The sequence below is a fragment of the Pan troglodytes genome, chromosome 19 (assembly GCF_028858775.2).
Source record: "Pan troglodytes isolate AG18354 chromosome 19, NHGRI_mPanTro3-v2.0_pri, whole genome shotgun sequence".
In the NCBI taxonomy this organism is placed as follows: Eukaryota; Metazoa; Chordata; class Mammalia; order Primates; family Hominidae; genus Pan; species Pan troglodytes.
In genome coordinates, this window is record NC_072417.2 from 93,768,922 (window position 1) to 93,793,708 (window position 24,787).

At 48.4% G+C, this 24,787-nt stretch overlaps 2 protein-coding genes across 8 annotated transcripts in view; one reads left to right on the top strand and one right to left on the bottom strand.

The window, feature by feature from the left end:
• RNF213 (ring finger protein 213) overlaps positions 1 to 23,875 on the top strand; it is a 135,631-nt gene extending 111,756 nt beyond the window's left edge. For 2 of the 7 annotated variants that reach the window (XM_016933090.4, XM_016933091.4), the window contains 22 exons: positions 373 to 484; positions 1,028 to 1,241; positions 1,482 to 1,672; positions 2,980 to 3,111; positions 4,292 to 4,402; positions 4,828 to 5,070; positions 5,408 to 5,489; positions 6,285 to 6,319; positions 8,143 to 8,237; positions 9,413 to 9,569; positions 10,129 to 10,309; positions 11,564 to 11,655; positions 12,265 to 12,516; positions 13,621 to 13,753; positions 14,120 to 14,203; positions 14,831 to 15,011; positions 15,271 to 15,472; positions 17,171 to 17,248; positions 17,746 to 17,940; positions 18,401 to 18,490; positions 18,585 to 18,769; positions 21,915 to 23,875. In XM_016933090.4, the coding sequence (XP_016788579.3) occupies positions 373 to 484; positions 1,028 to 1,241; positions 1,482 to 1,672; positions 2,980 to 3,111; positions 4,292 to 4,402; positions 4,828 to 5,070; positions 5,408 to 5,489; positions 6,285 to 6,319; positions 8,143 to 8,237; positions 9,413 to 9,569; positions 10,129 to 10,309; positions 11,564 to 11,655; positions 12,265 to 12,516; positions 13,621 to 13,753; positions 14,120 to 14,203; positions 14,831 to 15,011; positions 15,271 to 15,472; positions 17,171 to 17,248; positions 17,746 to 17,940; positions 18,401 to 18,490; positions 18,585 to 18,769; positions 21,915 to 22,068 (3,199 nt within the window). In that variant the 3' untranslated portion in view covers positions 22,069 to 23,875. Of the gene's footprint in view, positions 1 to 372; positions 485 to 1,027; positions 1,242 to 1,481; positions 1,673 to 2,979; positions 3,112 to 4,291; positions 4,403 to 4,827; positions 5,071 to 5,407; positions 5,490 to 6,284; positions 6,320 to 7,936; positions 8,096 to 8,142; positions 8,238 to 8,921; positions 9,147 to 9,412; positions 9,570 to 10,128; positions 10,310 to 11,563; positions 11,656 to 12,264; positions 12,517 to 12,644; positions 13,754 to 14,119; positions 14,204 to 14,830; positions 15,012 to 15,270; positions 15,473 to 17,170; positions 17,249 to 17,745; positions 17,941 to 18,400; positions 18,491 to 18,584; positions 18,770 to 21,914 lie in introns of those variants that run through there. The other 5 variants (XR_010153149.1, XR_010153150.1, XR_010153151.1 and 2 more) reach the window with 5 other exon arrangements.
• On the bottom strand, positions 6,092 to 7,872 carry LOC104003036 (uncharacterized). Its single transcript, XM_009433481.5, has one exon. It carries the CDS (start codon positions 6,780 to 6,782, stop codon positions 6,279 to 6,281), a length of 504 nt encoding a protein of 167 aa, XP_009431756.1. The 5' UTR covers positions 6,783 to 7,872; the 3' UTR covers positions 6,092 to 6,278.
• Positions 23,876 to 24,787: the final 912 nt, after the last annotated feature.

Sequence of the window (24,787 nt, forward strand, 5' to 3'; positions counted from 1 at the left end):
TTTAACATGTAATAGCTTTATTGTTATTTTAAATGAATGTATATTTTTGAAACCTTTTGTTTTTAATGTCTCATAATTCCTAATATCATAAATATTGATAATATAACCCACATAAAAGCTCTTCGGGGTTCTCAAGACTATAAAAGGGTCCTGAAACCAAAGTTTGAGGACAGCTGGTCTAAAATGTGAGTTTTATATTCCTCCAGTATTATGCTAAAAGGTTTTCCATAAAATCTTAGAAACCACATATATGTATGTATATGTTTATACACACACACACAGGACAGACGACCGATAGATAGATGCTCTTTTTTTTAGTAAGGTATGTCTCCAGATCTGAGAGAACCAGGAATAATATTTCTCTTTCTGCAGCTTTCATGATGTAAAAGATTATATTCAGGAATATTTGACCCTGTTAAGAAAGAAAGCATTCATAATTGAAGATAAAACTGAACTGTACATGCTCTTCATCAACTGCCTGGAGGTAAGTGAACTCTCTCTTCCCTGAATTTCTTTTGGAAACTATCTGAACCACATGGTTTAAAATTTACAGAATATAATTTTAGTCAGTATAATTAACAAATGCTGTGTTCCGTGCAGAAAAGAAGAAAGGTTTCAAAGACGCGGCTTCTGCCTTCAGCAACGTATATTTTGGCATTTACGTGCATATACATACAAAACAGAACAGCCTAGGAGAATATACCGCCAAAGTTAACAGTGGTTATCATTGAGTGGGGACATTATGGATACTTTTTATCTTCATATTTTTATATCCAAAATTTTTATAATGTAAATAAATTAGATACTTTTTTTTCCTCATAGGTTCACTTTTCCCCTCCTTCTTGTAATTAAAATAAAAAGGAATGTTAGGTTTCCATAAGTCAAGAAATTTACACTGAAACCTACAATAACATTCTTCTATCCTTCCTTCCTTCCTTCTCCACAGTCACACTGGCCACTGTAGAAGCTTGGGGCGTCCATGTTTAAAAAAATAATATCCTTTTCTTTCTTGTTCCTTGTTCCTCAGGATTCAATACTTGAGAAGACCAGTGCTTACTCCAGAAATGATGAACTGAACCACCTAGAAGAGGAAGGTCGTTTCCTTAAGGCGTATTCTCCAGCAAGCCGTGGCCGAGAGCCTGCCAACGAGGCCTCGGTTGAATACCTGCAAGAGGTGGCCCGGATCCGCCTCTGCCTCGACAGAGCTGCAGATTTCCTCTCGGAGCCTGAGGGAGGCCCAGGCAAGTCTTCTCTGCCTTGCTTTCCTTTGGGTTTAAAGACTCCGTTATTTAGAAATTCAGGAAGTATGGGAAACTAGTTCTTCGAATAGACTACTACTGGGCTTTTCTACAGCCCCTCTCCCCTGGATGTGTTTCTGTGAATGCCTGTGGGTAGGTCCGATGCCCTCTGGTTGGCCTTGTGTCCTACAATAAATGCCCTAAGTCACCAGCCACTCACCCGCTTTCTCGTTGGCCTCTCAGAGATGGCCAAGGAGAAGCAGTGCTACCTGCAGCAAGTCAAGCAGTTCTGTATCCGGGTGGAGAACGACTGGCACCGGGTGTACCTGGTGCGGAAGCTCAGCAGCCAGCAGGGGATGGAGTTCGTGCAGGGCCTCTCCAAGCCCGGCCGCCCGCACCAGTGGGTGTTTCCCAAGGACGTTGTCAAGCAGCAGGTGAGAAGCGGGGCCCGGCAGCACACAAACATGCACCCCCACAGCCCCATACACCCCAAACCCACACGCCACACACCCCCCTACCCTCACACCCTGCCCCCCCAACACCCCACCCCCTCACACCCTCCCCACCACATACCCTCATACCCTCACACCCTCACACCACCCATCAACACACCCCCACACCTCACCCTCACACCCAGGGATGGTGCCACTGCTTCCACGTTCCACCTGCCCTTAGCATCCCCAGAGCCAGGAAGGAAACCTGCGCCTGTCTGTCTGGTCCTTTGTCTCTGTGCTTCAGCTGATTTGCCCCAGCTTGTGATCATGTTTACACTGCCTGCTGTAGGGCCAAGGTGAGGGCACTCACCTCAGAGCTTCTTTAATTAGGCATCACTTCTAATTGAATTTCACTCAAGGAAAGTAGAATATTTTTGTGGACTTTGCTTTCAGCAAATTAAACGTAGTTCAGCTTGCAAGGTGCGACCTTTCTACCTCTGGCAGGCAGAGACAGGCAAGAGCAAGAACTAGGAATAGAAGAATTGCATAAGAGGCTTCAAGGCCAGGCTGGGCACAGTGGCTCACACCTGTAATTCCAGCACTTTGGGAGGCCGAGGCGGGCGGATCACTTGTGGTCAGGAGTTTGTCAAGACCAGCCTGGCCAACATGGTGAAACCTTGTGTCTACTTCAAAGAAAAAAAAAAATTAGCTGGACATGATGGTGGGTGCTTGTAATCCCAGCTAGTCGGGAGGCTGAGGCAGGAGAATCGCTTGAACCCGGGAGGCAGTGGTTGCAGTGAGCCGAGATTGCACCACTGCACTCCAGCCTGGGCGATAGAGCGAGACTCCGTCTCAAAAAAAAAAAAAAAAAAAGAGGCTTCAAGGCCTCTCAGTGGTCCTTTCCAGATACCCAGAAATTAACAAATTCTTATTGTCCAGGGGATACAAAAATGGTACTAAGAACCCCGGCACTGTTTGACTACCACCTGGGGTTTAGAGTTGACATGACTTGAGCCACCCGGCCTCGGGTGTGGTGCGGTGCGCCGCCAACGGAGGAAGCAAGCACCTCCCCCAGGTAGCGCTGCCGTCGGCAGGCGTTCCCTGCACTTGCACCTCTTCGTCTACTGAGGAGGAAGCTCCCTGCGAAGAGGGCACCAGACTGTCCTGCCTCAGGCCAGGTCGGGGAATCCCAGCTTGGCTGCCTTTAAACCTCGAATGATCGACCACCTGGTTCCTGTACCCGTTCGGACGGTTCTTTGCAAGACATTCCTCCCATTGTTCACCCCCAACTAATCTCTGTATTCCAGGGGCTGCAGCAGGACCACCCAGGCCAGATGGATAGGTACCTGGTGTACGGCGATGAATACAAGGCTCTCCGTGATGCTGTGGCCAAAGCTGTCCTCGAGTGCAAGCCACTGGGCATTAAGACTGCTCTGAAGGTAGGGTGGGCCCGTGGCTTCTCTCTGATACCAGGTGGCATCCCTTGGAGCCTGCGTGTTCGCTGGTTTATGTCAAATGATGCAGGGTGATGGACCACTGATGCGGCCCATCACGTGACACTGTATTGGAAGTCACGTGCCCACAGCCTCCAGGGCGCACCTGGCTAGTGTGCGTGAACCAGTGGCTGGAACAGGACAGCTACGACAGTTGAGCTGGGTTGACAGATTTGCTGTGTCTTGCTGATCTGCCAAGTCCATCAGCAGCGCCTTTTGATTTATGCCCATTATTTCCTTTGAGACCCTGCTGGAAAACAGTCTAAGAAAGATGCTGACACAACTATTAATAGCAAAATTCATATCTAGATGTATTCATAATTCAGATATGCATGTGTGTTTAATAAAAATACATATGTTGGTGTAGTGTGGGAAGTTAAAAAATATAAAGATGTTTTTAGAATCTAACCTTTAAATTGGTCTGGTCTTGCTTCCTTTTTGAGTCCCTGTGCCAGGAAAAGAGGAAATGGAAAATCCTCTTTCTGCTCAGGAAAAGTTTCTAAGACCAGTGAAGGAGTCAGAAGAACAGATGGTGATTCCGTTGCTTCTGTCATTAAGCTGGCTGCTAAATATGCGTTGAGTTTAATCTGAGAGTATTTCAGGAACTTTGTAGCCCAAAAGTTGCTCGCCAGAAGACTGCCCATGTGGGGCATGACCCCAGGTGTCCAGGCCTGGAAAAGGCTCCTTCCCTTTTGGTGGGTTGAGGGCTGAGGCATGTGAAAAGTTTCTTTTCACATGCAAACTTCGTGGGCCTCTGGCCCTTAGGTAGATCTGGCAGGCGGCGGTGCGGGGCGGGGAGGGGTCTATCCTATAATCCTAGCACTTTGGGAGGCCGAGGCATGCAGATCACAAGGTCAGGAGTTTGAGACCAGCCTGGCAAACATGGTGAAACCCCGTGTCTACTAAAAGAAAAAAAAAAAGAATTAGCCGGATATGGTTGCGTGTGCCTGTAGTCCCAGCTACTCGGGAGGCTGAGTTAGAATCGCTTGAACCCGAGAGGCAGAGGTTGCAGTGAGCCGAGATCATGCCACTGCACTCCAGCCTGGGTGACAGAGCAAGACTCCATCTCAAAAAAAAAAGATGTGTTGAGCTTTTAAATTCTTACTTGATACCCTTGATTTTGCAGGCCTGCAAGACCCCCCAAAGCCAGCAGTCAGCCTACTTCCTGTTAACACTGTTTAGAGAGGTGGCTATTTTGTACAGATCCCACAATGCAAGCCTCCACCCCACACCAGAGGTGAGTAACCGCCTGCAGGGCTGTGTTCAAAGTCTCAGTATTTGGAGGGATTTTATTGAATAGAATGAAAGTTATCAACACAAATCATGCCATAATTTTTTTATCTAGGATAGAGGTTTTCAACCTTGTTATGTGGAGGAACTATTTTCTGTTTAACCCAAAGCTTGTAGAATTATAATGAAAACTAAAGCCAAGAACATAAGATAATGTTTAACAAAATAGAATATCAAAATTAATGCTTACGTATGTGGATGCTGTGTTTGTATATGCACAATTCTCTGCTCTGAAAAATTTCCCCCTCAAATGGTGGTGATTTCTCCATATTTACCTTGATATTTGATGTGTATTTGGTGTCAGTGTATGCCTAAGAGCAAGTCACACAATATTCTTTGATACATCTTAATGTTAAGTTTTTTTCCTGTCAGCAACGTGAAGCTGTGAGCAAATTCATTGGCGAATGCAAGATCCTTTCACCTCCTGATATCAGCCGTTTTGCAACATCGCTCGTGGACAATTCTCTGCCACTGTTGAGGGCGGGGCCCAGTGACAGCAACCTTGACGGAACGGTGACAGAAATGGCCATTCATGCTGCAGCCGTCCTTCTGTGTGGACAGAATGAACTCCTGGGGCCCCTAAAGAATCTGGCCTTCTCCCCAGCCACCATGGCGGTAAGAGTAGGCCACAATTCCATCGGCCTTGACTGGAACACCCCCCAGAGCTTGTCACTGTAGAGACCGAGCTGCAGCTGTGGGAACTCTTGAGCATCTTTATCTCCTCAGTTCTCTGCCTTTGTGTCACTTGATTCTTGAGCACACAAGATAGTGACAGACTTGCCTTGCCCTTTGTTACTTCACAGGGAGCTGTTCTGTTTTCTTCACGACAGCTTGAGAAGTCCAGCAGAAGGAAAGCAGAGTTCCCTTTCTTCCTCTAGGCCTCCTGCTGAGCAGCAGCACCCAGGTGACAAGCTCACTTATCTAGAGCTGCCTCTGTTTTCTTGTTTTTCAGCATGCTTTTCTTCCAACCATGCCTGAAGACTTGCTGGCTCAAGCTCGGAGGTGGAAGGGTCTGGAGAGAGTCCACTGGTACAGTAAGTGTTGGGGTCTAGATGACCCCACACTCCTTTGAGCTTCAAAGGGTGTCCAGATGCTATGAAGCATTGGGTTCGACTTGGGGTCCACGTGGTTTGTGCCTCAGGGTCCAAAACCACCTGCATTCTACCGGTGGCGTCTGCAGAAGATGAATGGCTTGAAGGAGCTGGCACTCCGCCGGCTAGATGATCCAAACCATTTCATTTCTTTGTCGTGTGGAAAAGGCCCTCTGTGATGCACTTCTGTTCTCTGGAATATGCCATTTTGGGAGAAGGGAGGGACTGGGAACCACATCAGAGACGCATTCAAAGGCCCACCACAAAACAAAGTTTTTGACACAAAGCTCTTCTGAAATATATGAAATATAGAACCGGGAGACTGACTCATATAACCCATGACATGTAAATTTTGCTGTTGCCTGAGTAAATATTTTTAAACTAGTTTTTAAAGTTGTTATAAAATATGCTCATGACAAAAAAAAAATCAAAGAAAATAGGAAGGTCTAGAATCCTGTCCACCTTGCCTCCAAAAGTACCCCTGGTATGGGCCTATATTCTAATTGCTCTTTACTTGATAAAATTAATAAAATTAGACTCAGACATTTTTCACTGACAACATACATTTATTAAGCTTCAGGCAGGTGTCATGTAACTTAACAAATTAGCGTGGGATGCTCTGGACAGTCATTCTCATATTGTGGTCAGGGCCAGAGAGTAGAGAGTTAGCTTTCCCTTTTCAATGTGGGTCATTGGGTGAAACCTCATTAGCCAATGTGTGTCCTGTTCTCTTCACAGCTTGTCCCAACGGCCATCCTTGCTCCGTGGGAGAGGTGAGTCTTGGTATTTAAGATAGGGTTTGAGGGGTGGCGTGCACTCCTGGGTTGGAGGAGGGGGATCGTGGGTCAGGAGAGTGAGGCTCTCGGCCTTCCAGGAGAGCACAGGCTCACCGAGGACTGCCCAGGGTGCTCTGAGCAGGGCAACGCCAATGGCGCTAAGGGTTTCTAGCCCAGGGCTTCTCAGCCTCAGCACTGTGGACGTGGCTGTGCGGCGCGGGCTGTCCTGTGCACTGTGGGCTGTCTGGCAGTATGGCTGACCTCGAGTCCCTGGCTGCCAGGAGCACCCACTCCTCCCAGTGTGACAGCTAAAACCAGACATTGACAAAGGTCCCCTAGGAAAGAAAATTGCTACTGGTTGGGAACTGCTGCTAGCCATTCTTTCTAGCCACTGCAGCATGGGGTCAGTGAGCCTTGTCTTGATAGAATGGCAAGGTGTTGCCTGGACCACAGGCTGCATTATTAGCCCTCAGAGGTGGTGTGGTCCAGATGCCAAAGGAAAAAGCCACGTGTAGGCTGTGTGCCATGGGGGAAGAACTGTTGATTATTCCTCTCTGGATTCCCAAGCATCTAGCCTAGAGCCCTCCATACACAGTATCTGTACTTGCTGAGCAAGAGGCTGGTGGGTTGAGCTGACACGTGGTAGTTAGTTATTAGTATTACTTACTTACTTACTTACTTGGTTGAGATATGTCTGGCTCTCTCACCCAGGCTGGAGTGCAGAGTGACATGATCATAGCTCACTATAAACATTGAACTCCTGGGCTCAAGCGATCCTCCCGCCTCGGCCTCCCAAAGTGTTGGGATTATGAGCCACTGTGCCCAGCCTGATACACGTCATTTAATAATGTATATAAGAGATACGGAGGGAGAAAAACTGTTACATACACTTCATTTTTCTGAGCTTCAATCACTTCCTTGTCCATGAAATGAGGACGTTGAAATAGAGTCTATCCAAGAATGCTCCCAGCTCTGAAATTCTGTAACTGGTTTGGTGTGTTATCAGCCGTGACTCTCAGTATATTGTGGCACAATATCTGATTTTGAAAAATGAGCCTTTGGAAGTAGATTATGTGATTAGATTTTTTTAAATAAAAAAGTCCAAGCCAGGTGTGGTAGGTCACACCTGTAATCCCAGCACTTCGGGAGGCTGAGGCAGGTGGATTGCTAGAGCCCAGGAGTTTGAGACTGGCCCGGGCAACATGTTGAAACCCCGTCTCTACAAAAAAACACAAAGCATCAGCAGGGCATGGTGGTGCATGTGTGTGGTCCCAGCTACTTGGGAGGCTAAGGTAGGAGGATTGCTTGAGCCTGGGGAGGTCAAGGCTGTAGTGAGCCGTGATGGTGCCACTGCACTCCAGCCTGGAGGACAGAGCAAGGCTCTGTCTCATAAAAATTAATATATGAAAAAGTCCAAATGGATATAAGGAAGTCAGTTTGGAAGCTCTTCTAGTATTCTTGGTATTAGATCATGAAGTGCCACAGGCTAGTGTGATAGATGGAGGGATGGAAAAAGTGCTGAATACAAGAAAGGAAGGTTGAATTTTATATATTTGTCTATAAAGTGTCACTCTGGGAATAAAGCTTAAATTGTCTCACTTATTTAAAAAACAGTTCCCGTTTGCCCACGTGCAACATTAGTGAGTACCTACCCTGTTCCCATGGGTTCTCCACCCACCCGAAACAAGCACACACTGGGACAGACAATCTGAGGGTGCTCACGTCCGCCAGTGATAAGGAGGTGTTCATTTGCATGATGGCATTTGTGCATAAAATGGTACTGCTCCAGAAGTGGTTCTAGTGCCCTGTCTTCACCCTAGTGTGGCAGGCCGATGGAACAGAGCATCTGCATTGACTGCCATGCGCCGATTGGAGGCATTGACCACAAACCTCGGGACGGCTTTCATCTGGTCAAGTATGTGGGTCAGGATTCTATTTCCTAAGTACTCAAACCTTGGGGTGTTGGGCTGTTTTTATTCCAGCTGATAAAGTGATACTCAAGATAGTACTAATTACTCCAGTACATGTGGACCTGTGTCATATTGAATAGCAATGCCAAAGTCCCAGGAGTCACACAGCAGGGAGGCATCTGATCTGTTGTTGGCTCCCTGGGCCCTGAAACGCAAAGCAGGCTACCCATTAACAGCTGTTAATATGAATACAGGTGTCTTCCTTTTGGGCCTTGGGTGCACCTTCTGTAGAAATATGCATGACATAAACAGATGATCTAATTCACGAGGACATCTATGTCTGCAGGACCAAAACCTGGGCATCCGTCTGTCTCAGCAGATGCCATCTCACTTGCCAGCAATCTTAGCTTTCTCCATTTTTTATTTTTTGAGAAAAATGAAGGAGACATAGTCTTATGAAGCAATCTTAGCTTTCTCCATTTTTTATTTTTTGAGAAAAATGAAGGAGACATAGTCTTATGAAATACCAGACTTCAGAATCCAGGTACAAATCCGATCCCACAATCCCATGCTGAGATGAATGTGGTTCTAAACGCTCCTTTCAGAGAGTGAGTGGGACCTGCGTGGGGGCCTCACATTCTGACTGTTCCCTGCAGTCACAGCTTAAAATACTTTCATGTTATCTCCAGAAACTGTCACAGTGTCCTCCATCCTCTAATAGTTTTGCCACTGAGAGCATCGGCCATGCTGCATCTCCTCTCTGCCGGACTTTAGATCCCAGTTTTTCCTTTGGGGAGATGAGAACAATATGGACACCCATGGGATGCCGACTGTCCTCCCAAACTCTAGCTGTTCTTAGCCCAACCGCTCCTCTCCTGACAAAGACTTCAGTGGAAAAGACGGGTCCAGGCCTGCGTCCTAACACCCTGCCCGGGGATCAGCATCAACACCACACAGCGCAGCCACCTGACGCTGAGAATGCGGTGGGGTCTGGTCCGCCGGAAAGGCGAGTCTGTCATGAGAGAGACTCTTAGGAACATGGTCCAGGCTTTGTGGAACAGCAAGTACTCTTCACATAACTCTCTTCTCAGCCGTAAGCCTCACTCCAAGTGCTGAGAATGTACAGCGCGCCAAAGCGGCCAGCCTCAGCCTCTGTCTTGTGTTCTCTCGTTCTTTCCAGAGACAAGGCAGACAGAACGCAGACCGGCCATGTGCTGGGCAACCCGCAGCGGAGAGACGTGGTGACATGTGACCGAGGGCTGCCCCCAGTGGTCTTCCTCCTTATCCGGCTACTCACTCACTTGGCTCTGCTTCTGGGAGCTTCCCAGAGTCCCCAGGTATAACCCAGTGCTGCCAAACAATGTGCTCAGTGAAGAACCTGCTTTCGCTTCTTCCCAGGGAGTCCTTTTGTCTCGAGTCCTAGCTGCCATCTATGCGTTTTGGAGATAATTAGTCTACAAAGTAATATCCAAGTTATACATCTTCATGTTTCCCCCTGTGGCATATGATGGTATGGGGGGAACTACTCCCCAGATTATACAGAATCCACTTCAAATTAACACTCTGTGTCTTTGGTCCACATCTGGGAGTAGAGAGGCTGACATCTTCATTATTTTACCTGTGTCTTCATTGTAGCTAGGGAAGAAAGAGCACACTGCATAACCAAGATGGCCAACGGTACAATCTGAAAATTCTTTATCTCACTGTAACAACAGAAAAGCCAGCAGCCGGTCCGCTTGCTAGCCTTCCTTTCACCTGGATCACTCTGCCGTTTTCATCTTAGAAACCGCCTTCCGCCTCTATGCTGGTGCTCCACTCCCAATGGCCTCTACCAGGCTCACCATCTTCTCTACAAACCAGATCCCCGCTGAACGCTCTGTTCCGTTGCCCCCACAGGCTCTGATAAACATCATTAAGCCTCCAGCGAGGGATCCAAAAGGCTTTCTGCAGCAGCACATCCTGAAGGACCTGGAGCAGTTGGCCAAGATGCTGGGACACAGTGCCGACGAGACCATCGGCGTGGTCCACCTCGTCCTGCGCAGGCTTCTCCAAGAGCAGCACCAGCTCTCTAGCAGAAGTGAGGAAAGGGGCAAGGGCTGGGCGGGGAGCACACAGCACAACGGCAGCGCAAGCAGGCTCGCTGTCTTGTGGGCCACCCCACACACAGCCAGTCTGAGCTCTGTCTGTGCTGTTGCTGGAAAGAATGAGAGAACACACAGAGAGAAAACCGTGTCTAGGGAAGGCGATGCCTGGGGCTGGAAAAAGGAAGCACTCTGCTTGCCCAGAGGCTGGAAGGAGCTGCTCTGTTCCCTCCATTCACCCCTGCCTGGCTAAGACCTGCGGTATTCGGGAGCATCTGCACGCAAGTCTTCAGTGTGCATATATGGGAAGTCTTCAGTTCCGAAGTCAGCCCCATAGGTCATTCCCCTACCATGCTGGGAGCACGTGTCGTCCACACAGAGCGTGCGTGTCAAAGGATCAATCACCATCACAGTTGTGTGCTGATTTATTAAATGTTTATATCTCCACAGTTATGTTAAAAAAAAAAAAAAGCTATAAAATATTGTATTCACTGAGCTAACTTTCTATTTTAAAAATTTAAATCCATACAGAAAGAAAAGGTCTGTAAGACAACTTAGTAAAATGGTTATATGGTTATCTGTGAGTGGTGGAATTAAGAGTGATTTTCTTTTGCTAATCTGCAAAAATCACAATGACCATTGTGAGGACAATGTTAATTTAAAATAATAACAATAATAGCAAGAAGAAGTCCTGCCCCATGACAAGAAAATCTGCTCCCACCTCAGGTACTTCTTTGCCTGAAACTGGCATTCCTATTTATTTTCCATTTGGAACAATCTGATTTTATTTGAAGCCTCTTATTCTGGTGGGATTTCAGCAAAGTGAGCGCACCCAGAGTCACACTGATGAAATGACAGAATCCTGGAAGCAGGTGGACAGTTCCTGCAGCACTCCACATCTGTGTGGTCTGCCTCAGGGTTTGGGTGGCAGCAGCTGAGACGGCTGGCGGTAGCCTGGGCCACTCTTGCTATTGAGCTCAAGTTCTGTTCTTTCGGTGATTTTTGTCAAAATGGGTCTAAGATTACAGTTATGTAGGATAGAGGACTTTTCAGAGATTGATGTTATCTTCAAAAGGTCATTAAGTTGGTGGCAACAACAGGAACTACTTTAAAATACTTAGATTAATTTACAAAGCTATTACCTCAAAACGAGTGTTATTTCTATTAAACACTTATTTAGGGTTTATGATACGCAGACTGCTGTGTTCTTTGTGCCTTGGGTAACCTACACATTTGGAGTTTTTTTGTAGGGCTTTTAAATTTTGACACAGAATTGTCAACTAAAGAAATGAGGAACAACTGGGAAAAGGAAATCGCAGCTGTGATTTCTCCGGAACTGGAGGTAAGCAGTAAGTGCTGACAGCTGGGTTGCTCCTCGGTCCAGAAAGGAAGGGTCCCTGCGTCTGCTGAATGCTCCTTGCCTGTTGCCCCTCGTAGCGGTGCCAGCAAGAGCCTTTGACTGAGCCCCAGATTCCAATGCTCCCCACCTCGAGTCACTCCATCCTCCTCCTGTCCCCAAGTGCTCTTCCCTCCTGCAGCTGGTCATGAAGTCAGTCCGAGGAATTCCTGGGAATCCAGCAAGTGCAGGCAGTGTTTTTCTCTCCATTACTTTTTACAGCAGAATGTAATGTACGAGGTAGAGAAATAAACTATCACATACATACCCATTAAAAATGAACTGACAATCATAGATTAATTAATTACTCATCTAGCAGCCAGAATGTTAGTAAGAGAAATATAGGTTTCTGAATCTCATTCTGTTTGGGGAGACATACATCTATAAACAAACAACACTGAAATTAGAAGATCAAAGGGAATACCTGATTACATGCTCAGAGCAGGGGACAAACGCCCTAATATGCAGACACCCACTGGTGGAGTTACTGGGTGTTACAATCTGTTTGTAGCAATACCTCACTTCCAGAATTTTTTTTTCATTTTCTCCATCCAGCATCTAGATAAAACCCTTCCCATCATGAATAATCTCATCAGCCAAGATAAGCGTATCAGCTCTAACCCTGTGGCCAAAATAATATATGGTGACCCAGTGACCTTCCTGCCCCACCTGCCCCGGAAAAGTGTGGTCCATTGCTCTAAGATTTGGAGCTGCAGGAAAAGAATTACAGTTGAGTACCTCCAGCACATTGTGGAACAGAAAAATGGCAAAGAAAGAGTGCCCATCCTCTGGCATTTCCTGCAGAAGGTATGTCTGGCTTACTGTGGCTCCCTCCCTTTTTCGGTGCAGAGTTCCCCAGCAGGCCTGAAGGCCCTGGGCTTTTACGTAGTATAATCATTCTTAACAGACTATTTCAGTGCTTTGATTTTGAATAGGATGTAGCAGAAGACTCAGGGCTAGAGATCTTCATACATATCAAACAGTACAACTGCCAGAAGCGTAAAGTCACAGACAAAATACACACCCACGTTGGGATTAGCAGTGACCTGTGGGGAAGCTGGAGGCCAGGAGAGGACCTCCCCTCATCACTCAGCCAGACAGAAAAGGATGCAGCTCTTTCCCAGCCGCTCTGTTCCTCTCTGTCCACAATGCTGGAGCATGGGCAGATCAAACAAAACTCCTCCCTGTGCCTAAGCATCGAGGCGTACGTGGAAGACGGGAGTGAGTGGGTGTGTGCCGGCGGTGCTGGGGTACTGGGGAGCAGTCAAGTGTACTGGCCACAGCTGTTGGAATTAGAAATATACTTTCCTAACTTTCATCCATTTGCACTTGTCTAAACATTTCTCTCCATGGACTATTATTTGCTGTCTAGCAAGGATGAAGACGATTTGGAAACTTCTGTTGGTCAGTTGAGGAGTATGAGTTCACAATGACAGGAAGGACTTCCTGTCAATACTGTGGCCTCTCTCTGAGATGCAGTTTCACTACGTCGAAGATGCTTAGATCCTAGGTCTTCGGAAGGACACCCAGGAATAAGGCCAGCCCTCGCTGCCTAAGCTCTGGGTCTCTTCTTTCAGCAGCTTCTCTCCGTACCCAGCCAGTTACATGGGCCCAAGGGACAGATTTCCTTCATCAGCCTTTGATGGACGCAGCTGATGCGTCAGCTCCATAGAGGCTGGGCTCCCTCTTCGCCGCCCTCCATTTCTAGCACACTGCACTGTCTGTAGACTTGTGGGAAGAACTTGTGGGAAGAACTTTTCCCGTTTTCAAGCTCCACGCTGCATCACAGGAAATGACACTGATCAGATTAAGCTACAAATACAAGTCTCGCAGCCAGTCTCAAAGTCTGTATCCCCAATAACATTTTTTAGGTAAATAAAAATTGTTACCGGGTGGTCTTCCCTTCTCCAGGAAGCAGAGCTGAGGCTGGTAAAGTTCCTGCCTGAGATTTTGGCCTTGCAAAGGGATCTAGTGAAGCAGTTCCAGAACGTCCAGCAAGTTGAATACAGCTCCATCAGAGGCTTCCTCAGCAAGCACAGCTCAGGTGTGGCTCTGCTCTGACAGGACCAGGACTGTCCCGCATTTGGCGGTTCGAAAGGATCACTGCATAGGGGAACAGGGTGGGGCGGAGGGGAGGAGGCGCTGATGGGTGCTCTATAGCCTAAGCCCTTACCATGCGGTGAAGGGTGCTTGAACCCCAAAAACATATTAGAAGCTTTCACCACAGCTGAAAAGCACCTCCCTCTCTAGCTCCTCAAACTCGGCTCACTCCTTCAAACAGCACCTCAGACATGCTTGTGACTGCACAAAGCAGCAAAGATGGGCTCTCGGCAGAGCATGTAACTAGGGTGGTTTGGCCCTTTCAGGGGGTTGCCATCATACGGTTCTTACCAAGTATTCTGTTCAACAGATGGGTTGAGGCAGCTGCTTCACAACAGGATCACAGTCTTTCTGTCGACATGGAACAAACTGAGGAGATCACTTGAGACGAACGGTTAGCGTCCTGTCCCCCTGTACCACTAAGCATTCCAGGAGAGCCTAGTCTGAAAGCTCTTCTCGTCAGCCTGACTCGGCCCATCCCTGTCAACACCCAGCACTGTTTGTTTGTTTTTGAGATGGAGTCTTGCTCTGTCGCCAGGCTGGAGTGCAGTGGCACCATCTCGGCTCACTGCAACCTCTGCCTCCCGGATTCAAGCAATTCTCCTGCCTCAGCCCCTCGTAGAGACAGGGTTTCACCATGTTGCCCAGGCTGGTCTCAAACTCCCAAGCTCAGGCAATCCACCTGCCTCGGCCTCCCAAAGTGCTAGGATTACAAGCGCGAGCCACTGCGCCCGGCCAGCACTGTTAACGCTTAACTTGTGTCTCTTTTGATGGTGGTGTCTGGATAAGTAAAATAATGTGTCAGGAAAATAAACCCTCAGTACTCTTCAGTCCCTAAATATGGCATCAAAAGGGAGCTGAAAGCATTTGAAACTCTATCAGCATATGAGATGGGGCAGAACCGAGACCTGGCTCCCGGCTGTGTGTGGAGCTGATGGCTTCTGCATCCCTCCTCCCCATGCCTAGATTCTGTGAGGAGTTGGAACTCCTCTCTGCTTAAGCATAACCCTGTCGTTTAAAGGTGAGATCAAGCTACCCAAAAACTACTGCAGCACTGACTTGGATCTGGACACTGAGTTTGAGATCCTCTTGCCACGCCGACAGGGCCTGGGCCTCTGTGCTACCGCTCTCGTCAGCTACTTGATTCGCCTACACAATGAAATTGTCTACGCCGTGGAAAAACTCTCCGAGGAAAACAACAGGTTTGTGCACGAGCCACCAGGAAGTGGTGCCTGCTCAGCCCAGAGTCCCTAAGCCCAGTGGGGCAGACACAAGCAAGCTTCAGCCCCTTCCCTAACAGACACTCACTCCTTCAGCCGCCCCCACCAGCGACCCGCCCCATACTTGGGTAGGGTTTTCCGCTGCTCCAACTGTGAGAAATAGGAGCCCGCTCCCTGCAACGTAGAGCCCTCGGCCCGCATGCCCGGCCTGGACGCTGAGCGCTGTATTTCTGCCCCTCAGCTATTCCGTGGATGCCGCCGAGGTCACTGACCTGCATGTCATCAGTTATGAAGTGGAGCGGGACCTGACTCCACTGATTCTCTCCAACTGCCAGTACCAGGTGGAGGAAGGCAGAGAGACCGTGCAGGAGTTCGATCTGGAGAAGATTCAGCGGCAGATCGTCAGCCGCTTCCTCCAGGGCAAGCCCCAGCTGAGCCTCAAGGTAGGGCTGACTCCTGCCACTGCTGCTCATTTGGTTGGTGTGTCTGTTGTGAACAAGCAGCCCTTGGTGTGTTTCTCGCGAGAGGGAAGCAGCACCTCACCCTGCAGTCTGGTCTGTATCTCCTCCCTCACACCTGCAGCTCCCGAGGCCACCACGCCACCTGTGTCTCCGGGCCGCAGGGCTCTCCTGAGCCCTCTCCTGCAGGGCCATCTGCACCTCAGTCCCCCAAGGAACTGTTGAGGTCTTTTTTTGAAACAGGGTCTCACTCTGTCACCGAGGCTGCAGGGCAGTGGAGCCTCCACCTCTGGGATCAAGCAATCCTCCCACATCAGCTTCCCAAACAGCTGAGATCACAAGTGTGCACCACCATGCCCAGCTAATTTGCGTATTTTTTGGTAGAGATGGGGCTTCACCACGTTGCCCGGCTGGTCTCGAACTCTTGGGCTCAAGGGATCCACCCACCTAGGCCTCCCAAAGTGCTGGGATTATAGGCGTGAGCCACTGCACCCAGCTGACTGTTGAGGTCTTGATTCTACCAGTTAATGGCACCACCACCCCGACAGCCCCTCTTCCTTCAGCCTCCATGGGTAACCTGCCAGCAGATGCCATTAGCTGTGCCTTCTGTGTGTCCTCACCTGACTGCCAAAGCCCACTCTGTAGTTAAAGGCATCCTGTACGCTGGACTGTAGCCACTCCTAACTGGTGCCCACCTCCAGGTTCTTCCGTCCACGGCCTAAAGCCCACATCTGGCTCTCTTCATCCTGTGCCGGATGGCCCTGCCTGGCCTCTCATGGCATATGGGATAAAGCCGACACTCTGTTGTCTGGTATGGGAGGCCCTGTAGCTCGGCCCAGCCCAACCTTCCAGCCCTGCCTCCAGCCACTTAGCCCATTTCCCTGAACTGCATCCCGCGACCTCATGCACTGGAGCCCACAGCAGGCACTTTCCCATCTCTTTTCCTTCGCTGGACACACTTGTTCCTTCCAGCTGCAGTCATATCTACTGTACTTATGTACGGTACCACCCGCAACTGGGCCAGGAACTGTGAGAGCCCACGGATTTTTTTTTTTTTTTTTGAGACGGAGTCTCGCTCTGTCACCCAGGCTGGATTGCACTGGCGCAATCTCAGCTTGCTGCAAGCTCCACCTCCAGGGTTCACTCATGCCATTCTCCTGCCTCAGCCTCCCGAGTAGCTGGGACTACAGGCGCCCGCCACCACGCCCGGCTAATTTTTTTGTATTTTTAGTAGAGACGGGGTTTCACCATGTTAGCCAGGATGGTCTCGATCTCTTGACCTCGTGATCTGCCCGTCTCTGCCTCCCAAAGGCTGTTTTTAATTCATTCTCACAGCCATTTCCTCTGGCAGAGTGACTGCCTGTGCATGGTCTGTGCCTTTAGTGGCTGAATGGGATATGCACAAATACCTGTTGCCCTAGCGCCTCCTGTGGCGAAGCAGGCCACGATGATGTGACAATATCTTGTCATGTAATTGGCTGTGAGGACTCTGCTGGATTCCCGGTTGTGTTACTATTTCCATAGATGGTGGGTTAATGACACAGAGGGGCGCTCTTAGCCAAGGGATACACTGGGCAGCACGGCACTACGCTGCAGTTTTCCGGCTGCAGATTCTGTTTGTCATCTGCTGGAAATGTCCACGATGGATTTAATTTTTAAAAACTTTTTTCTTTCCCAATTTAGGGAATACCCACTCTGGTGTACAGACACGACTGGAACTATGAACATCTCTTTATGGACATCAAGAACAAAATGGCACAGGTGATCCTGATAAACCTGATCCTGTGCACGGGGCTTTCTGCCTTCTCAGTGTGTTTCCCTCCATGTTAGGCCTACTCCAGCCTTGCCCCGGGTGTTTGCTGTGAGCCACAGTTTCTGCGGCCTCCCTGAGGACCCCAGGGGGCTCCCTTACAGAGAGCAAGCAAGACAGCAAATCAGCAAGTTTTCTTGTAGAGTAAAAGCAGATTGACATCTTGTGGGTTTGATTCTTAGGAATGATGTCATGGCCATGCCTGCTGAAGCGGAAAAGTCCATGGAACCGATTTGTCCCTGCTCTCCGCATGCGGGTACTGATAGGTAGACCTGTGTGTCTCCATGGCCTCCAGGAACTGCCTGCACACCGTGCGCCCAAGTGTCAGCTGTTAGAGAGTCGGCCCCGCATGTGGCTTGGGCAGTGAAGGGGCTCGGCTCTCTTACCAGGTGGTGAGACGCCAGAAACCCAGCCCACAGACATCCCTCTCCTGCTTTTCATTTCCCAGGACTCCCTCCCCAGCTCGGTCATTAGTGCCATCAGTGGACAGCTGCAGTCCTACAGCGATGCCTGTGAAGTGCTATCTGTCGTAGAAGTCACTCTGGGGTTTCTGAGCACAGCTGGTGGGGATCCAAACATGCAGCTGAATGTGTATACTCAAGACATCCTGCAAATGGGTGATCAGACGATTCACGTGTTAAAGGTGGGTCTCACACCGAAAAGGAAATCAGCACAGCCCCTCACCCTGGTCTCCTGCTTCCCGCGAGGGATAGGAGCATTCAGGGAGTGCCACTCTAGGCGCTCCTGAAAAGGATGGGGAGACAAGAACAACTGCTCACCCAGTCAGTCCAGCATAAACAGGACACACCAGGGACAGTAGAGACAGACACGCGCTAGAAATGCCAGCAGTCTAGATAGAGCCCAAATGTGACTGAGTACATGAGGCCCCTGCAAACAGCGTGATGTGAGCGGACTGTGAGGTGCCGCAGGAGGGAACTGGTAGATAGGACAGAGATGGCCTTCACAAGGAGGGAGATCACATTAGTACAGGGCAGAACGAAGAGAAGAATGCCTGTGTGGAGAGCACTCAGGCTCCCTGGTGCACGACATGAGTGGGGGTGTGAGACCTCAGCCCCCACTCAGGAATTCTATTCCTTCTGCAGGCCTTAAACAGATGCCAGTTAAAACACACCATTGCCCTCTGGCAGTTCCTGTCTGCTCATAAGTCTGAACAGCTGCTGCGGCTGCACAAAGTAAGTCTGGTCTCTTCCTCTCTGCTGGACAGAGGGACTGCGCTCCCTTCTCCCTGCAGGCTTTAATGCTTCATTTGCTCTTCCGTCGTTTTAGGAGCCATTTGGGGAAATCAGTTCAAGGTACAAAGCGGATCTGAGCCCGGAAAATGCTAAGCTCCTCAGCACATTCCTAAATCAGATTGGCCTAGACGCCTTCCTGCTAGAGCTGCACGAAATGATAATCTTGAAACTAAAGAACCCCCAAACCCAAACCGAGGAGCGCTTCCGCCCTCAGTGGAGGTATGGATTTGCACACCTGTGGGGCGGGGCAGACACAATGTTGTGCTGTCTCTCCTGTGATCTTCTGTAGACACAAAAACAGTTCTTTTCTTACCACAGGATCCCATTTCCTGCTTTTTGCCATTACCAGGGCACCTGAGGACTGGCTTTTTGGTTTTAATCTCTACTGGGTTTTCTTTAAGCAATTACACAAGTGTTTTTCAGACAAGAGTCTTGCCCTGTTACCCAGGCTGGAGTGCAGTGGAGTAATCTCAACTCACTGCAACCTTGGCTCACTGCAACCTCTGCCTCCCCGGTTCAAGCGAGTCTCATGCCTCAGCTTCCCAAATAGCTGGGACTACAGGCGTGTACCACCACGCCTGGCTACTTTTTATATTTTTAGTAGAGACAGAGTTTCACTGTGTTGGCCAGGCTGGTCTCGAACTCCTGGCCTGAAATGATCTGCCCGCTTTGGCCTCTCAAAGTGCTAGAATGAAAAGGCGTGAGCCACTACACCCAGCCTAAAAGTCATATATTCTAATTTTAACAAGTAGACTATGTCAAAGAGAGGTACATTTTAAATTTGATAGAAAAAGCTATCCTAGGCCGGGTGTGGAGGCTTACCCTGTAATCCCAGCACTTTGGGAGGCCGAGGTGGGTGGATCACCTGAGGTCAGGAGTTCAAGACCAGCCTGGCCAACTGGTGAAACTCTGTTTCTACTAAAAATACAAAAATTAGCCAGGCATGGTGGTACACGCCTGCAGTCCCACCTACTCAGGAGGCTGAGGCAGGAGAATTGCTTTAACCTGGGAGGTGGAGATTGCAGTGAGCTGAGATCGCACCACTGCACTCCAGCCTGGGCAACAGAGGGAGACTTCATCTCAAAAACAAACAAACAAAAGAATAGAAAAAGCTATACCAATGTATAAAGAGTGTATGAGAATACTCAACATTGGATATTATCCATCTTTTACATAGTTGCCAATCTAAAGGCCAAAATGGTATCTCATTTTCACTTGTATTTCCCCATTTACCATGAGGCTGAACATGTTTTTTATATTTATCACCCATTTGTATGTCATCCTGTGAATTGCCTTTATTTTTTATTTTTTGAGACTGTGTCTCACTCTCACCCAAGCTGGAGTACAGTGGCGCAATCTTGGCTTACTGCAACCGCTGCCTTCTGGGTCCAATCGATTCTCCTGCCTTAGCCTCCCTAGTAGCTGGGATTACAGGTGCCAACCACCACGCCCAGCTAATTTTTTCTATTTTAGTACAGAGACGGGGTTTCTCCACGTTGGCCAGGCTGGTCTCGAGCTCCTGACCTCAAGTGATTCACAAGCTTTGGCCACCACACCCAGCCTAAATTACCTCTTAATATCTTTTTCTTTTGCGCTTTGTCTCCGTAATGGTTGTGAGAGCTCTTTGCATAGAACAGGGGTTCATCTTCTCTGCCATGTGCCACAGTGCTCTATTTCAGCCTTTAATTTTATGAAGTCAAATCTGACAGAATTTTCCTATAAAGGGTCTCTATACAAAAACACTTACTAGGATCTTCCTTATCCCAGGATTATAAACTAGCCTTTTTTTTTTTTTTGAGATGGAGTCTTGCTGTGTCATCTAGGCTAGAGTGCAATGGTGTGATCTTAGCTCACTGCAACCTCTGCCTCCTGGGTTCAAGCGATTCTCCTGCCTCAGCCTCCCGAGTAGCTGGGACTACAGGCATGCACCTGCCCGGCTAATTTTTTTGTACTTTTAGTAGAGACGGGTTTCACCATGTTGACCAGGCTGGTCTCAATCTCCTGACCTCAAGTGATCTGCCCGTCTCGGCCTCCCAAAGTGCTAGGATTACAGGCGTGAGCCACCGCGCCCGGCCTGTCCTCTCCCTTCTTGTGCTTTCACATACTTGTTGTATTCACCAGTTTATGTTTAGGTGTAAAGTAAGGATTTAACTTGGTGTTTTCCTGACTAGATCATCAAACTCCACTCTTCCTCACCAATATGTTTCCTATTTGCTATCTTCTTCCATTATGCTATGTGGCATATACTAAATACATTTATGTTCTTTCAACTTTTTCAACAAGTCTTTACTAGCCTGTGCTTTTCATGTAGATAAAAAAGATCCCTTTCCTAGAGAATTTCCAGTCTTTGTTAATGTGAAACATGTAATAGAATACAAGGTTTTTTGAATGGTGAGGCCTTGTTTATGCAACCCTGTAAATAAACATCACCTTGCTAGAGGGCCTAAAGTCATGTGAAGGGGCCAGCACAGGGCTTGCTCCGTGGGCTTCTGTCGTGTTTGTGTACTGCATGTGGGAAGCAGCAGTCAGGCACCAGAGCCTTGAACCCAGGATGCTAGTCCCAGTTCAGGAGCTCAGGTCATTGACCTTAAACTGCTCCTGGGGATTTCTGGGTTTTTTTTTTTTTTCTCGTTCTGTCGCCCAGGCTGGAGTGCAGTGGTGCAATCTCGGCTCACTGCAAGCTCCACTTCCTGGGTTCAAGTGATTTTCCTGCCTCAGCCTCCCGAGTAGCTGGGATTACAGGCACCCGCCGCCACGCCTGGCTAATTTTTGTATTTTTACTAGAGACGGGGTTTCTCCATGTTGGCTAGGCTGGTCTCGAACTCCTGACTTCAAGTGATCCACCTGCCTCAGCCTCCCAAAGTGCTAGGATTATAGGCGTGAGCCATTGCGCCTGGCCTAGGATTTTAAGTCTTAACGAGCATTTTGGTTCTGCTGATGACAACGGGAAAAAGTGACATGAGGGGACTGATTGGTCCCCTTATGTTATATGGGAGCCTTTTTTTTTTTTTTTTGAGACAGGATCTCACTGTGGCCCAGGCTGGAGTGCAGTTGTGCAATCTCAGCTCGCTGTAGCCTCCACCTCCTGGGCTCAAGTGGTCCTCCCACCTCAGCCTCCTGAGTAGCTTCGGACTATAGGCATACACCACCACGTGCCCAGCTAATTTTTGTATTTTTGCTAGAGACAGGGTTTCGCCATGTTGCCCAGGCTGGTCTTGAACTCCTGACCTCCACTGACCCACCCACCTCAGCCTCCCACAGTGCTGGGCTTACACACGTGAGCCACACAGTGCTGGGCTTACACACGTGAGTCACCATGCTGAGGAGACTGTTTTAAATGCTCTCTTCTTCTTTGGTTTTTCAGCCTGAGAGACACTCTCGTAAGTTACATGCAAACTAAAGAAAGTGAAATTCTTCCTGAAATGGCATCTCAGTTCCCAGAAGAGATACTGCTCGCCAGCTGTGTCTCAGTGTGGAAAACAGCTGCTGTGCTGAAATGGAATCGAGAAATGAGATAGAATTATTTCCTCAGCTATCTTTGGATGCCTTTGGAGAGAAGACTCCTCTCTCCTCGTCTGCGGCGTGGACTTGATCATGGACTGGTGCCTTTGCATTCAGAAGGAGAGCTGTCAGCGTAGCACCAAATTCAAGACCAAGGCGTGCTACCTGAGCTGACAGCTTTTTGAAAGCCGAGCTGTTTCTGAACCATGTACATACATGTTCTGAAACTTTCTCATCATTTTATGAGTACTGTTCATTGGGAGATGACAATGAAGATTAGATGAAATTGGAAATAAACCAACATTGTTTACATTCCAGGAGACTTGTAGCTCAGCCACACACGCAGTAATGACCTGTGCCCGTTCGCCTCTGGCACTGCCCACCCCTCTTTTTTTTTCTTCTAATTCTGTACTCACAAAAGACAATCTCGTTTCCTTCTTTCTTCCATTCCCTTAAATTCTGAGTATTGTACATATATTTCTGGGTTCCCGCGATGATGTGAAAAACTACCACTGTTTTTTGTCTTCTCACAAAGACAAGAAAAATCAGGGCATTTTGTGAGTGCCTTAAGATCAAACTAACAAGATCTGACCCTCTCCCCTCACAGTGAGCCACTGCCCCACTTCAGAGGGTAAGAGCCAAAAGCCTCATTGTGAAAGGCACTGGACTTGGACCAGGGACACCATCAGGGCCTTGGTTTTCTCACGCATAAAATGGAGAGTGGATTAATCGCCAAAGATTCTTCTGATCTAACATTTTGAAATTATAAGAGAAACTAGATGACTGTAAACTTGGTCACAGGCCTGGTTCTGGCAGTTCTTTGCGGACTTTTTTCTAGCATTATGCCAAATAAACATGCAGTCTCAGTGTGCTCTCGCATGTATAAATATCTAGTCCTTTCTGTGGTTCTCAGCCAAGACATAAAAACTAGGACTCAGAGCGCATACAAAACCAGTTATGTTTCGGAAAGAGGGAAAAGAGTCCCCGAGCCCGGATCTTGTGCTGCTTTTCTCACTGAAGTGTTGCCTTTTTTCTTTACAAAATTTGCTTTGATACTTAGGACCTCTCTGGACTAATTTCTCTTCCTAGACAGCTCAGCACAGCTATTGATATGTTAGAGGCAGTAGCCTTAATATTCATTCTACATGAGTTAACGACTTAACTTGAAATTGGGCCTAAGGAGTGAGAGCTACAAAAATACAAAATGCTTGTCCAGGACTCAGCTATGCACACCTTGAACAGCGCCGGCAGGAGGCACGGAAGGAACTGTGCTCCGTTCTCCTCACTGTCATGGTGCCACCAGTGTCTGATGAAGGGCAGAGTGACCCAGACTGCAGGCAGTAACTGACTTCACACAGTCCCTGGCATTTAGTCATCTGTGATTGTTTTATCACTCTGGACTGTGCAGAGCCACCTGCCACCGAGATCTGCATTCCGACTGCCTATGAACGGGTGTGGGGGCCGGGGGCTGGCTTGCTGAAGTCTTCAACTTGCACTCGGAGCTCCTTTGATACCTCAGAGCTGGCTGTCAGGTGGCAGCTCACACCCAGACTCACTGGCCACACCTCAGCAGGGGGGAGTCGAGTGTCAGTCTCTTTCTGTGAAGGCTTTTTTTTCCCTTTGGCCTGGGAATTTTTCCCATTTTTATGAAGGGGTTTTAAATTGTTTCATTTTGTGTGCTGTGCTTCAAAGCCTTAACTGTCAAATCTTGCATTATCTTGTTTGTACAGAAATATACTGGCCTAGCAGAGGCAAAAAAAAAAAAAAAAGAATTTTATTTTACTTGTCACACCTGTCTTAATAAACTGGAGTTTCGCTGCTAAAGAACTCTTCTCTCTGGGGGCAGAGCTTCTATTTATGGCACATAGACATCAGCTAGGCTTTTGGGAATCGTTCGTGTTCTTTGTGGAAATGTCCTTTAGAAGCACCCATGAAGTAAGTAGTATGTTCAGACTGTGCACACAGAAAACATGCTCTGCCTTCACATGTGAGATGGTAGACTTTTCCTCTGGACAAAATGACAGCAGCCTGGCGACTCCACAGTGGAGCTGAGCGCCACTCCCCGTAGCCGATCTGGGACTGAAACGCTTACACCTCTGCCTCAGAGAGGAGTCCCCCATGCCCTGCCTGAAATGACTTCACTGGAAACAGCAGGGCTGCAGCTAACGGGAGTACAGGTAGGAGCTAACTAACTTCACCCATGAGTCCACTTGTGGGGTAAGAGATAAACAGTAACCCTTCCAGGAGCCCACTGACGTTTGAGTGCTAAAAATGCCCCTTTAGGGGGAAAACTGCATTTTCTCTTCCAAAAAGGAAAGGTTCTTCCAGGCGAGAAACCTGTGGTCTAGAACCACAGCAAGAAGAAGAGGCATGCTGGCCTGCACCGGAAGACTCACTTTGTCTGCCCTGCGCCAGCCTCACCTCACCCTGCAGTTCCCGTTTCCGCCATGGATGCCTCATCACCAACCCTGACCTTCCCCCTCCCAACCCTTTATTCATCCTCACTGCCACTCATACCCGCCTCCCTGGACAGTTCCCTGCTGCAGAGTTCTTTCTGCTTTCAGCCCTACCTTGGTGGTGATTTACCTGAAAATCTTCACAACTGATCATTATCTCCTTCTCTTTGAGACCTGACTGAAAAAATTAGGTGTGCACACCTGTAATCCCAGCTACTTGGGAGGCTGAGGTATGAGGATTGCTTGAGCCTGGGAGTTTGAGGCTGCAGTGAGCTATGAT